Source organism: Amblyraja radiata, unplaced genomic scaffold, assembly GCF_010909765.2.
Source record: "Amblyraja radiata isolate CabotCenter1 unplaced genomic scaffold, sAmbRad1.1.pri S135, whole genome shotgun sequence".
In the NCBI taxonomy this organism is placed as follows: domain Eukaryota; kingdom Metazoa; phylum Chordata; class Chondrichthyes; order Rajiformes; family Rajidae; genus Amblyraja; species Amblyraja radiata.
Window position 1 is genome coordinate 176,184 of NW_022630121.1, and position 15,695 is coordinate 191,878.

General features: G+C 47.8%; 1 protein-coding gene across 1 annotated transcript in view; it reads right to left on the reverse strand.

Annotated features, from left to right (window-relative positions):
- The window catches only part of LOC116969247 (angiopoietin-2-like), a 71,663-nt gene extending 56,536 nt beyond the window's left edge, over positions 1-15,127 (reverse strand). The window contains exon 1 of the mRNA XM_033016137.1: positions 14,834-15,127. Within this exon, the coding sequence (XP_032872028.1) occupies positions 14,834-15,127 (294 nt within the window). The remainder of the gene's footprint in view (positions 1-14,833) is intronic.
- Between the last annotated feature and the right edge of the window lie 568 nt (positions 15,128-15,695).

Consider the following 15,695-nt stretch of genomic DNA (forward strand, 5'->3'; position numbering starts at 1 on the left):
GAATATATCAATCTCCTTAAAAATATCCATTGACGGCCTCCACAGCCTTCTGTGGCAATGAATTCCACAGATTCACCACCCTCTGACTAAAGAAATTCCTCCTCATCTGCTTCCTAAAGATACATCATTTTATTCTGAACATTCTAGTTCCAGACTCTTCCACTAATGGAAACATCCTCTCCAGACCACAGAGCACAGACCACGCTCGCAGAACACAGAGCACAGAGGGTAGACTGTTAGAACATATTTTCTCGGATGAAAATGTTAAAAGAATTGTGGGCATGGCTTAAGGAAATGTGCGGGACAAGTTTCTAACACAGAGAGTGGTGGGTACCTGAAATATAGTGTCATGGGTGGTGGTGGAGGCAGATACGATAGTGGCATTTAAGAGACTTTTGGACAGTCACATGGATATTCTGGGAATGGAGGGATGTGGATCACGTGCAGGCAGGAGAGATTAGTTTAATTTGACATCATAATCAGTGACGTTGTGAGCCGAGGAGCCTATTCCTGTCTAGTGCTGTTTAACTGTTGATCAATTACAGGCAGTTGGAGCTTCATCACAAATTCAAAGCCCAGTTAGAATATTTACATCAAGGGCTTACAATAGCTCAGGACTTCACAAACCTTTGCACAGGACTTCTGAACTTCTGGACATTTATCTGATCACATGAATCAGAATCAAATATCTGATCAGATAAAAATTGATCTTATAGAGGTGTAAAAAATCAGGAGAGGAATGGATTGGGTAGACACAATGAGTCTCTTGCCAAGAGTAGAGGAATCGAGAACCAAAGGGCATAGGTTTAAGGTGAAGGGGGAAAGATCTAATAGGAACCTGAGGGGTAACTTTTCACACAAAGGGTGGTAGGTGTATGGAATGAGCTGCCAGAGGAAGTAGTTGATGAAGGGACTATTGCAACATTTAAGAAACATGTACATAGATAGGAAACGTTGAGAGGTCCAATATGGACCAAATGCAGGCAGGTGGGAGGAGCGTAGATGGGACATGGTGGTCGGTGTGGGCAAGTTGTGCTGAAGATCCTGTTTCCAAGCTGTGTGACTATGACTATATGAACCATCGCATGTATAACCGTTCCGATTTGTCAGAAATAAATAATTTATTGTTCTTAATTATTAATATTAACACTGTTCCTCGCTCGACAGATGCTTTGAGGCTATCTTTCCCACCCCCCCTCTCTCCTCCTCCCCTCTCCCCTCCCGCTCTCTCTGTGTGCCCCTTTCTCTCCGCATCTCTGTGTCTGCCACTGTCACTGCCCCCTCTCTCTCTGCCCTCTCTCTACACTCCCTCCCTCTCCCTCTCTAGACGTGCCTGTGAGTTGGGGAGCTATGCGTGAGTGGATAGGGAGGAGGTGGTTAGTGTGTGAGTGACGCCGCAGGCCGCCCCCCCCCCTCAGGGGACGGGACCCAACGGGTGCCACTTGTCTAGTGACTATTAAAACTCTGAGTGTGTGTGTGTGTGTGTGTGTGTGTGTGTGTGTGTGTGTGTGTGTGTGTGTGTGTGTGTGTGGCTGTGTGTGTGTGTGCTGTGTGTGTGTGTGCTGTGTGTGTGTGTGCTGTGTGTGTGTGTGTGTGTGTGTGTGTGTGTGTGTGTGTGTGTGTGTGCTGTGTGTGTGTGTGTCTGTGTGTGTGTGTGTGCTGTGTGTGTGTGTGTGTCTGTGTGTGTGTGTGTGTGTGTGTGTGTGTGTGTGTGTGTGTGTGTGTGTGTGTTTGTGCTGTGTGTGTGTGTGTGTGTGTGGTGTGTGTGTGTGTGTGTGTGTGTGTGCTGTGTGGTGTGTGTGCTGTGGTGGGCTGTGTGTGTGTGTGTGGGTGTGTGTGTGGCTGTGTGTGTGTGTGTGTGTGTGTGTGTGTCTGTGTGTGGTGTGTGTGTGTGTGTGTGTGTGTGTGTGTATGTGTGTGTGTGTGGTGGTTGTATTTTGTGTGGGGTGTGTGTGTGTGTGTGAGTGTGTGTGTGGGGTTTTTGGGTGGGTGGTGTGTTTGTGTGTTTGTGTGTGGGTGTTGGTGTGTGGGTGTGTGTGTGTGTGTGTGTGCTGTGTGTGTGTGTGTGTGTGTGTGTGTCTGTGTGTGTGTGTGTGTGTGTGTGTGTGTGTGTCTCTGTGTGTGTGTGTGTGTGTGTGTGTGTCTGTGTGTGTGTGTGTGTGTGTGTCTGTGTGTGTGTGTGTGTGTGTGGTGTGTGTGTGTGTGTGTGTGTGTGTGTGTGGCTGTGTGTGTGTGTGTGTGTGTGTGTGTGTGTGTGTGTGTGTGTGTGTGTGTGTGTCTGTGTGTGTGTGTGTGTGTGTGGTGTGTGTGTGTGTGTGTGTGTGTGTGTGTGTGTGTGTGTGTGTGTGTGTGTGTGTGTGTGTGTGTGTGTGTGTGTGTGTGTGTGTGTGTGTGTGATCACATCTTCTCAAAAAAACAACGCCCTGACGGTAACATTTTTACATATTCCTCTAGAAATTTATCCCGTCGGCTCCGAAATTGCCTCATCTGCAAAATTCATGCATTATTTCTCGAGTTATCAATCAAAACTTTCAAAAATCTGAAATAACTTAGAAAATAAAACCGGCTGGCTTTGGCTGATGACGTGATGACATCACAATGGCTGCACGCTGTGTTGACGCACTGCGAGTGCCGTCCGCTCGCAGGGACCGTGCCGCCCCCCCCCCCCCCCGCTCATGGTGCTCGGGTCCATGACCGCCCACTGCCTCCCACGAGTCCACGACCGCCCACAGCCCAGCCCAGCCCAGGGCCACCCACCCCGTTCTCCTATTCCTCTCCTCCTCTCCCACGCCTCCTCCTCTCCCACCTCCTCCTCTCCTCCCTCCTCCACTCCTCCCCCTCTCCCTCTCTCCTCCTCTCCCCCCTCCTCCTCTCCCACCTCCTCCTCTCCTCCCCCTCTCCCTCTCTCCTCCTCTCCCACCTCCTCCTCTCCCCCGCCTCCTCCTCTCCCACCTCCTCTTCTCCCCGGCCTCCTCCTCTCCCACCTCCTCTTCTCCTCCCCCCTCTCCCCTCCTCCTCCTCTCCCACCTCCTCCTCTCCCCCGCCTCCTCCTCTCCCACCTCCTCCTCTCCCACCACCTCCTCTCCCCCGCCTCCTCCTCTCCCACCTCCTCCGCTCCCCCGCCTCCTCCTCTCCCCCCTCCTCCTCTCCTCCCCCCTCTCCCCCGCCTCTTCCTCTCCCACCTCCTCCTCTCCCCCCTCCTCCTCTCCCTCTCTCCTCCTCTCCCCCGCCTCCTCCTCTCCCACCTCCTCCTCTCCTCCCTCCTCCTCTCCCCCACCTCCTCCTCTCCCACCTCCTCCTCTCCTCCCTCCTCCTCTTCCCCCCTCCTCCTCTCCCTCTCTCCTCCTCTCCCCCTCCTCCTCCTCTCCCCCCTCCTCCTCACCCCCCTCCTCCACTCCCTCTCTCCTCCTCTCCCTCTCTCCTCCTCTCCCCTTCCTCCTCCTCTCCCCCCTCCTCTTCCTCCTCCTCTGTTCCCCATCTCCCCCCTCCTCCTCCCCCCTACTCTTCATCTCCCCCTCCTCTTCCTCTCCCCCTCCTACTCCTCTCTCCCCTCCTCCTCTCCCGCCCTCCTCTCCTCCCCCTCCTCCTCCCCCTCGCCCTCCTTCTTCCGCCTCCTACTCTCCCCTCTCCTCCTCTCCCCCCTCCCCCTCTTGCCCACCCTCCTCCTCTCCCCCTCACGCTCATCCTCCTCTCCACCCATCCTCCTCCCCTCTTCCGCACCTCGCTCCCCCCCTCCTCTCCCCCCCTCCTCTCCCCCTCCCCCCTCACACCCTCCACCCATCCTCTCTCCCCCCTCCTCCTCTCCACCCCCTCCTCTCCACCCCCTTGTCTCACCCCCTCTCTCCCCCCACTCCTTCTCTCTCCCCTTGCTCTCCCCCCACCTCTCACCCCCTCCCCCCCACTCTCCCCCCCTCCTCCTCTCTCTGTCTCTGCGCCTCTCTCTCTCTATCCCTCACTCTCTGCCTCTGCCCCTCTCTCTCTGCCCCCTCTCTCTCTGCCCTCTCTCTCTCTTCCCTCCTCCCCCTCTGGATGCGCCTGCGAGTTGGGCGCTGTGCGTCAGTGGATAGAACGGGGATGGGGTAAAAGGAGCCAATTAATAATAATATAATATCAAGGGGGGTGTTTAATGTGTGTGTGTGGGGGGGGTGGTTAGTGTGTGTGGGGGGGGGTTACTGTGTGTGTGACGCCGCAGGTCGCCCCCCCCCCGCACCCACGCGTCTAGGGGACGGGACCCAACGAGTCCCACTTGGCACTTGGTCTAAAGCTGTCCTGTCCATGTACCTGCCAAATATTTCTCAAGCATTGCCAGAATTATCTCATCTGGCAGCTAATTCCATACACTCACCACACTGTGTGAAAAATTTACCCCAAAGATTCCAATTAAATTTGTCCCCATTCACCTTTAATGTATGTCCTCTGGTTCTCGATTTCCCTACTCTGGGCAAGAGACTCTGTGCATCTACCCAATCTATTTCACTCATGATTTTATACACCTCCATAAGATCACCTCTCACCCTCTCGTGCTGCAAGGAATAGAGTCCCAGCCTGCTCAACCTCTCCATATACGACCAGAACTATCAGCCTGGGAAGTCTTGCTCTCCCTCCATCATTGTTTGTCCAGCTGGAGCTTGCATGAGTTACACCCAAGGGAACACTCTGAGAATATTTCCAGAGAGCCAGTTGCAAACAAGGTTACACAATAATAGGTAGTGAATGGCTGGGACGATCCTCATTGACTTTCAAAGGAATGTTTTCTAGTCATCTCTGAAACTCATTGATACAAACCAAAAGCCACTCAGAAGGGAAATAACACGGCAATTGTTGGCCAAATTGCTAACCTGAAACTGTGTACTTAGCAACCCAACAATGAAGACAAACATTGACCTCAGCATAATAGAGAGATGAGCTTTGAACCTTTGTTATCCCCTGGGCATCAATACTAAAGACTGAAGGGTAACGTGCACTCCCATCATTTCAAACATCATCCCAGTTTATGAGTTTCTCATTAACTGTGCATCTTCTTTCTTTTAAAGTCAGCAACTAGTTAGCAAACCCACAGTGAATTAGGTTCACAATGGGTTAGATCAGTTTTTAGTTCAGAGATACAGTGCGGAAACAGGCCCTTCGGCCCACCAAGTCCGTGCCGATTAGCGATCCCTATACACTATCACTATCCTACACACTAGGGACAATTTGCAATTTTACTGAAGTCAAGAGAGAATGGAGCCGCTGGGCTTGAACACTGGAGTTTAGAAGGATGAGAGGAGATCTTATTGAAACGTATACGATTGTTAAGGGTTTGGACACGCTAGAGGCGGGAAACATGTTCCCGATGTTGGAGGAGTCCAGAATCAGGGGCCACAGTTTAAGAATAAGGGTTAAGCCATTTAGAACAGAGATGAGGAAACACTTTTTCTCACAGGGAGTTGTAAGTCTGTGGAATTCTCTGCCTCAGGGGGCGGTGGAGGCCGGTTCTCTGGATACTTTCAAGAGAGAGCTAGATAGGGCTCTTAAAGATAACGGAGTCAGGGGATATGGGGAAAAGGCAGGAACGTGGTACTGATTGTGGATGATCAGCCATGATCCCATTGAATGGCGGTGCTGGCTCGAAGGGCCAAATGGCCTAGTCCTGCACATATTGTCTATTGTCAATTAACCTACAAACCTGTATGTCTTTGGAGTGTGGGAGGAAACCAGAGCACCTGGGAAAAACCCATGCGATCATGGGGAGAACGTACTAATTGTATTGTATTGAATATATTAAGAGGAGAAGGCTGTTCAGCTGCCCAAGATTTGTCACTCACATAGATAATAGCTGAGGCTCCAACTGTATTTACCTACTTTTAATTAATACTTGACCATTTGTAGTTATCAACAGTAAACCAGAAAGCAGGACAGATTGCATGATAAGGTGGGACAAATTATGACTGAAGTGAGGTATTCAAAGAAAGTAAAACTTTCAATGTATTCATCAAAAGGAGCTGCTAAGAGATTGTTTCCACTGGCTAGACATTCAAAAATTCAGCCCACAGTTTCAGGATGTGGTATCAGCTATTTAGGAGAGAACATTTCACTGAAGGGGAGGAAAATTTGGAATTTTCCATCCCAGGTGGCTGCTGTTCTGTCATTAAACGTACTAATACTGAATGATAGATTTGTGGACACAAAGTGAATATATGGTTTATATTAAGGGCAGGAATGTTCAGAAGGGATCTTAGTGAACAATCTCCGGATATCACAAGCCTGACCAGAAATGCCTACTGTCCATTATGCTCTCCCTTTGGTGCTCAACCCGCTGAGTTCCTCCAGAAAATATCACAAGGGCTAGGGCTTCATCCATCTCTTGTCCTTAATGGACATGGCATACACCACCTAAATGCCCATCAAAAGTTCAACATTTATACAGAACTATGTATTTCAGTGGAATTTGAAGTTTCTTGCACATTTATCAAATGTTCTATTATATTTTCTCACATGGAGAAGATATAACAGCCTTTCAAAAAGGATTGTCTAAATTTGACGAGGACCTGTATACCATATATAGACTAACCTATATCTAAAATAGACCAATGTGTGGTTTTTCTCAAATAGAGTATTTATTGACCACATTAAATGCCAAATACATATTTCTGGCCTTGATTTATAACATGTGATCAATTTTACAAAAAGGAGGACATTTGAACTGAAATAATCATCACAACAGTGAACAGCGATGAACATCCAAAGTAAATGTTTTCCTTACAGCACACAGAACTGAACTGAAATGATCAACTTAATCCTTTTAAACTAAATATTATGAACTATCAAAAATCATTGATTGCAGTTCTATTGTATCCATCAAACATTTAATTTATTAATGAGGGCATCTCCTGCACTTATGAGACTATCAAAACACCCGCTCTGCTGAAATGCAAGCATATTTATCTATCTTGTATCTAGTACTATTACTAAAACTCTCATATTGACCACTTCCAGTCTGTGTTGTACCTTTCACCTTCCCCCTCCCACACCCCCTCCCCTTCCGCACCCCTCCTTCCCTTTCCCCATTTCCCCCTCCCCCTTTCCCCCCTCCCCCATTACCCCCTCCCCCATTACCCCCTCCCCCTCTCTAACCTCCCCTTCCCCCCCTCCTCCTCCTCACACACGCCCCTTCCCCCCTCCCCCATTCCCCCCTCCCCCTCCATTCCTCCCCTTCCCCCCCTCCTCCTCCTCACACACGCCCCTTCCCCCCTCCCCCATTCCCCCCTCCCCCTCCATTCCTCCTCACCCCCCTCCCCTACACACTCACACCCCCTTTACCACTCACCCATTCCTCCCCCTCCCCCCCCCACCAACCCCCTCACACCACCCTTCCCCCCACACCACCCCCTCCACCCCACACCAACCCCCTCACACCACCCCTCCCCCCACACCACCCCTCCACCCCATGTCCCGCCCCCCGGCAACGTAATGTCCATTATTTGACTTTTCTGTTGAGCGGCATTCGGTTCGTTGGCGTGTAGGCGACGCTGCCTTTCGGGTAGGTGACATTTCGGCAGAGCGGTCATTCGGTGAGTTTGCTTTTACTATCTAAATTGTGTCAAGTTGGGAAAAGCGGAAGTACAACGGGATCTGGGGGTCCTTGTTCATCAGTCAATGAAAGTAAGCATGCAGGTACAGCACGCAGTGCAGAAAGCGAATGGCATGTTGGCCTTTATAACAAGAGGAGTTGAGTACAGGAGCAAAGAGGTCCTTCTGCAGTTGTACAGGGCCCTAGTGAGACCACACCTGGAGTATTGTCTGCAGTTTTGGTGCCCTATTTTGAGGAAGGACATTCTTGCTATTGAGGATGTGCAGCATGGGTTTACAAGGTTAATTCCCGGGATGGCAGGACTGTCATATGCTAAGACAATGGGGCGGCTGGGCTTGTACACTCTGGCGTTTAGAAGGATGAGAGGGGATCTTATTGAAACATATAAGATTATTAAGAGCTAGAGGCAGGAAACATATTCCCGATGTTGGGGGAGTCCAGAACCAGGGGCCACTGTTTAAGAATAAGGGGTAAACCATTTAGAACGGAGACGAGGAAACACTTTTTCTCACAGAGAGTTGTGAGTCTGGAATTCTCTGCCTCAGAGGGTGGTGGAGGATGCTTCTCTGGATACTTTCAAGAAAGAGCTAGATAGGGCTCTTAAAGATAGCGGAGTCAGGGGATATGGGGAGAAGGCAGGAATGGGGTACTGATTGGGGATGATCAGCCATGATCATATTGAATGGCGGTGCTGGCTTGAGGGGCTGAATGGCCTATTCCTGAACCTATTGCCTATTGTTTATTGTCTAATGCCCCACAACACCCCCTCCCCCACACCCCCCCCCCCAACAACCCCTCCGCCCGCTCACCGCTCCCTCCACAACCCCCGCCACCCCTCCCCGCCCACACACAACCCCCAATCCCGCACACACCCCACTCCCACACACACACCCCTCCCACACACACACTCCCCCCCACACACACACACTGCCCCTCACAACCCCACCCCCCCCGCATCCCTCCTCCCCCCTCCCGCCCACGTACACACCTCACCCCGAACCCACACACCTCCCCGCCACACACCCCCGCCCCATCCCTCTCCCCCACACTACCCTCTTCCCCCCCACTACACCTCCCCGTCCACACACACCCCTCCTCCGCTCCCTCCTCCCCCTGCCACACACCCCTCTTCCCTCCCCTCCCCTCTCACACATGAAGTGGAGGGGAAGGGAGTGCTCAGGGATGAGGGGATATGAGCCGCACCTGCGCAGTTACGGGCTATGGGCGAGTGGTGGAATATTGCGTTGATGGAGCGGTTCGCTTTGGTGGAACGGGTGAGTGGTGGAATATTGCATTGGGGAATTGGTTGCGTTGGGGGACCACGCCTCCCGTGTGACTGGGATCCAACGTGACAACTAGTGACAACTATTATCATGATAGCATATTAACATGTCAATCATTTGGCACTCCGTTGATCATATTCCAACTTATAAATCACCTGATATTTAATGTTCAGGCTTCAAAGTCTCAACTTTCTGCAAGGCTGCTATTTGGCTTTCATTCAGAATAAAAACAGGAAAAGCAGAGGAACATTGCTGAGCAGGGGATGTCTGATGAGAAAAAGCTTGTTAATACTTAAAGCTAGATTTCCCATCAGATTTTATCAGAGTTTAGATGAAGATTACCGCTCAGAACATTAACTTGTATTTTCCTTTACAATCAGTGGCAGTTCTGCTGTGAACTTGTTGCAATAAAATGTTGTTTCATTTGGTTTTATTTTTCATATGTGGAAGTTTTTTTTAGAGTTATTGATCAAGCTCTCACATTGTTTCACTAGAATTGCCCCACACTCTCACTGTAAATTCATAACTGTTCAACATCATAACTGTTAATATTCCATAGGTTTACCCTGGATTGCAGGGCAGTAATAGTGAATTACTGATTGTTGGAAAACTTGATCAGTTCAGTTCAGAGATTCAGCGTGTTAACAGGCTCTATGAGTCCATGCTGACCAGCTATCACTGCCCACCAGCACTATCTTACACACAATAGCGACTATTTACAATTTTACTGAAGCCAATTAACCTATAATCCTGTACATCTGTACATCTTCAAGTGTGGAGGAAACCAGAGCAACCGGAGAAAACCCACGCAGGTTATGGGGAGAATATACAAACTCTATACAGATAAGCACCCGTAGTCAGGATCGAACCCTGGCGCTGGAAGGCAACAACTCTACCGCTGCACCACCGTGCCACCCGAAAAGTATTTTGTTAGAATTCATGCCTCACATTCATGTGCATTTCCCCAAATAGAGTTAAGGGGCTTTTTCACGGGGCGAGTTGACGCAAGATGTCACCAGAGTGAAGTGGTCGTGGTCCAGCACGAGTTTCGCACGATATAACGGGGGGTAGATAAAGAGTTCCCACGGTACTCGGCATTTCTGTTATTTGTGCGAGTGACTTGTCCGTCTCCCGAGCTTTCCCGTTAATCTTGAATGAACATCGTGAACTGTAGTGTTGTTAATCACGTGGCACAAATGATGTTACTTTGTTTTCACACACTATATTGGGTTTTTTCACACACTATATTCCTCCCTTGGTTGAATTGGCTCATTTGGAGACATGCCTATACTAACTATGTGCATCGAGAACGCTTGCGTGAAGGCAGAAGGGTGAGATTAATTAAAAAGAGAATTAAGAGGAAGTCTCACTGGGTGAAGCCCATCTTTCAACGGAGACCTCAATTTGGACAATATGATCAGCTGCTTAATGTGCTGTGCGAAGAGGATAAAAGTGCATTCACAAACTTTGTCAGAATTTCACCCGAGCTCTTTAATGAACTGAAGAATAATCTGTTTTTTTTAGACAAATGTTGTTTGGTGGGATGCACCTTCTCTCAATATGTGCAAGAAGTCGTCTTTTTATTTTGTCAAATAGGAATAAAGACTTTGTCTCACATTGACCGTGATGGTTGTCTTATTTTATTATCTACTGAGAGGTGAAACTTTCAAACGTTTAACCAGTCAGTAGACAGACAATAAATAGTAACAATCGAGCCATAAATGGTGTATACAAGGTGAAGGGAACAACGCTGTGTGCAAGATAATGTTTAAAATCAGGCGAGGAATCGATCGGGTAGATGCACAATCTCTTGCCCAGAGTAGGCGAACCGAAGACCAGATTACATAGGTTTAAGGTGAAGGGGAAATGATTTAATATGGATCTGATTAAATACTGTCAGTAGTAAACCCGATCAAAAACAACATCAGGACGTCTATTAAACACCAGAGATCCCAGTAAACACCCAGCCGAGACTTATTACAGGTCTAGTGGAAAGACACAAAGCGCTGGAGCAACTCAGCGGGTCAGCCAGCATCGCTAGCCAACATGGATAGATGATGTTTCGGGTCGGGACTCTTCTTCAGCGCTGAGTTACTCCCGCATATTGTGTCTTTCCAATGCAGATTAGCGTCTGCGATTCTTTGCTCCTGCATTACGGGGTCTATCTCGATTCCCGATAAAGTCTAAAACCCATCCTCCAGAGTTCTCAGCCCAGGGCGCCCATAAACAAGCCCTTAACTCCACACTGGGGACAGAGGCTGAGAGGTGTACAAAACCATGAGACGAACAGGCAGGGAAATAGACAGAGTCCAGGGTAATATATGCCCTTTGCCCACAGAGGAGATTCGAGGACCAGAGGGCATAGGTTCAAGGTGAGGGGGGAAGATCTAATAGGAATCTGAGTGAGGGGTAACATTTTCGCACAATGGGTGGTGGGTGTATGGAACAAGCTGCCAGAGGAGGTAGTTGAGGCTGGGTCTATCCATACATTTAAGAAACATTTAGACAGGTACATGGATAAGACAGGTTGGGAGGAATATGGACCAGACGCAGGCAGATGGGACTAGTTTCGATGGGACATTTTGGCCGGTATGGGCAAGTTGAGCCGAAGGGCCGGTTTCCACACTGTAACTCGATAACGCCAGTGAGTATACGATCTAAGATAGTCCGAGGGTCTCGAATGAGGTAGGTAGTAGTTCAGGAATGGTCTGTGGTTGGTGTTAGGATGGTTCAGTTACATAAGTGCTCAAATGTAGGCACCGTTTTCGCAGTGGAAGCTCCGAGACTGCAGCGGGCGATCGTCGTGTTGGCTGGGACTCCTGTTATCCATGCAGGGGATTGACCTCAGTCTGAAGAAGGCTCTCGACCCGAAACGCCACCAGTTCCTTCTCTCCAGAGTTGCTGCCTGTCCAGCTGAGTTGCTCCAAGCAACTGGTGTCTATCTTCAAAGGACTGAAGTTGGGTTCAAAGGACACGCCGGGGTTGGCGTGTTGCGTTTCACAGACCGAACTGTCCAATTAATGGTAACAGATGGGCACTGAGGGAAGTCCCCCCCTCTCTGTTTATCTGCCCTTTCTTTAACTTTTGTGCCTCTATGCAAGTATCTCGCGAGCCATCCCAGACTGCCCATTTCTGCTCCCCCTCGTCTTTAATAACTACATTTCCCTAACAATTACTATCTTTGTTAGTTATAGGAGCAAAATTAGGCCATTCGGTCCATTAAGTCCACTCCGCCATTCAATCGCGGCAGATCCATCTCTCCCTCTAAACCACATTCTCTTGCCTTCTCCCCATAACCTCCTGACAGCCGCACTAATCAGGAATGTATCTATCTCTGCCCCTATTCTTCACCCTTTTGACAGTAGTTTTGTTTTATTGGAGACGCGGGAGACAGAGGATGCTGGAATACTGAACAAAACACGAAATGCTGGAGGAACTCGGTGCATTTGTGTTTAAGAAGGAACTGCAGATGCTGGAAAATCGAAGGTACACAATAATGCTGGAGAAACTCAGCGGGTGCAGCAGCATCTATGGAGCGAAGGAAGTAGGCAACGTTGCCTATTTCCTTCGTTCCATAGATGCTGCTGCACCCGCTGAGTTTCTCCCGCTGAGGTTGGGCAGGCGAGGATTATGTTACTTGGAGTGCAGGAGGCTGAAGGGTGATCTAATGGAGGTGTATAACCGAGGGGAAATGCACAGACTTTTACTCAGGGTCGGGGCATCAAAAAGTAGAGAACACGGGTTTAAGGTGAGAGGGCAAGATTTAATAGAAAGCTGAGGAGCAGCTTCTTTACACAGAGGGTAGTAGGCAACGTTGCCTATTTCCTTCGTTCCATAGATGCTGCTGCACCCGCTGAGTTTCTCCAGCATTTGTGTGTGTGGGTGGGAGTAGGGGGGAGGGGGTGGGGGGGGAGAGAGATAAGGCAGCCTGAAGAAAGGGTCGCCTGTCCATTTCCCTCCGTAGATGCTGCCTGGCCCGCGGAGTTCCTAGTCTTAGAAACTGCTTTAGACAAAAAGAGACACAAACTGCTGGAGTAAAATAGCTCAGCAAGTGAGGTACCTGAACACTCAAAAATGAAAAAGAATGAAAATGTGATTATTTCACCTCCCTTCAACTATTTTGTGTTTCAGCATGAGAGGGATTATAACATTAGAAACATTCATCTTGTAGTGATGTGTTAATGAAGAATTGCAGACATCAATCTGATAGTAAAAAATATATTTATTTAACAATGAGGTAAAACAAGCACTGACAATCAAACTGCTCAGTTACTCACCGTTCGCAGGAGTTCCCACGGTACCCGCAAGAGTTATTACGGATATCGCACGGATATCGCACTGGCCACTTGTTCATACATTGTTGCAATGCTCAACCACAAGTGTACAAGTCACTCTTGGAGAAATTCAAACTTTCTTGAATTTTCTCCCGAGTGACCAAGATACACGGTTACCTGCCGTTAGCGCCACGGTGGTCCACGGTGGTCCACGAATGCCGTACTGTTATCGCACGAGGTTCCCACGATGTTAAACTCTGGTTCACTCTTGCGTCAAGTCGCTCCGTTAAAAAGCCACTTTAGTACCTATTGATGCCACTTGTTTTTCTCACTTTTTATAGATGCAGTTAGATGATGAACAAAGAAAAGACATTTAATAGGATTTGATTTTTTTCAGTGAAACAAATCATTCTGGACTTTTTTATTCTTATATGAATCACAAGGACAATAATATCTTTGAGCGAACAGAAGTTAGTTGGTAAGCTAACAAAAGCTACTTTCAAGGTGACCTACAGCATCTTCAAATGAATTAATAATATGGGGACACTTTGATCTGAAGGGATTTTTATTGTATCTCTCACAACTATGATGAAACGAAGCACAACCAACATCATTCATTTACTAGCTATTAGATATAAACTATTGTATGAAGACCTGTAGGTGTTAAGTTTCCAGAAGGAATAGCCCTGTTGTACTAATTGACTAGTGTCAAGAAACCAGTCATTCATTTGAGTGAAAATTAACTTGCTTCCAGTCCCTCAAAGCTGATCAGTGAAAAGCAAGTGTGAAATGTCATTGTGGATGTTTGGGATGCACTTCTATCCTGCAACTGGCATCATATTTTACTCGAACTTGAGAATATAATTTTATTCCAACTGAACAATGAGCTGATTTTACACAACCAGCCCCATTTCCTTTGATAATTATGTCGTGAAAGCTGTGTGATTCTAAGGTTGTAATTGTGAATCCCCTTGTTTAAACAATATCCCACGTCAAGAATCACAGGTGCATTAATGATCACAGCCACACACATGCAGCTTGTCCAAACGGAATTAAAAATATGCATAACATGAACAATAGGATTGTATTACTGAAGGGAAACACAGATACAATTTAGTTAGGCATTTATATATCCTAGGTTCATAGACATTTCTCCAGCATCATTTACATAACTTTTGACATACTACCCCAGTCATCATTTATTTTCTTATTGAAAATTCTTTTTGAAACAGAATAATTAATTAGGAAAGTTCTTACACTGAATCGACTTCAGAACCAGCAGAGTTTGGCAAACCGGAGGGCAGGCTTTGAACAGTCAAGCTTTATTCTATGCAAGCTCAAGATTATTTTTGCCCTCTTATACACACATTTTCTTGAGCATTTTTGTAACGGGGCAAGCAGCAACTTTGACGATATTTTGCACCAAATCTGTGCACTGCAACTTTGTTAAGTGAATGGATTTTGTTTTATGTTTGTGTCACAAGATTTGTTCAATCCCTGCAGCAGTGTTTCATTGCATTCATTTGTGGCTCTGTTCCATCTACATAAAATGTATCTGCCGACATAGACACACAATATCTTGAAAATGACTCAACATCAGAGTATAAAATATTTACATTGTCACAGTTTCTGTGAATGAGCCTGGTGACAGGACAAGCCTGATTAACAAGGGACACAAGGGTCACAATACTGCTGGAGATTCCTACCTTCTGCAGCCACTGTTTATTGTTGTCCAGGATGCCTTCCAGCTGCTGCAGCCGTTTTGAGGAGCAGTTGGATTTAACGGGTGAATCCCGCTGCGGTGAATTGGAGATGTGGTGGTCAGGGGATGGTTGGCAGTTCTCGATCTCGGGAAGGAGAAACATGTAGCTGCAGGGTCCATGCTGAATCCGATGCTGCCGTTTGACTGAGCTGTCTGTCCCATTATGGTTGGAGCTGTACACTGACACAGCCAGGAATGTACACACACAGCTCACGACTGACAAGCAGCTTGATAGCATTCTGATCATTTCCAACTGAACTTCCTCAGTGTCTGCACTTTCAAACTTTAGCCAAATTTTTTTCTTTCTCTGGTTCTTTGTCTACATTACACGGACTAATACAGCAAGCCTTCCGTTGCTCCTGATGGTGAAGCCTCTTCTCTCTTCAAGCTGGACTGAAGCCTGCGCATGAAATGAGATATTTGGAGTGAGCAGGTTATGTCAGTGGCCCTCTCCCTCTAGCTAAACTGATCACAAGAATGATTACCACATGCTTCGCCCTCTTCACCAGCTTCTGTCACAAGATCTGAGACCTTAAGAAAGCACTCCATTCTGATAATGAGGGATAGATGACACCATTGTCCAGTCCACACTATTTTCAGACAAGCACTAAATCATGTCTTCAATCCAATTCTGGGCAAACTTCCATCACCCTCAGAAGAACAAAAGTGAGTTCAGCTTACTTTCAGCGAATCGTATATACTTTGCACAGTCATAGAGGCACAAAGCTTTACAGCATGGGCCCTTTGGCTCTCCTTGTTCATCCTGACCAATTTGGGATGGACAAACTAGCCTCGTCCCATTAGCC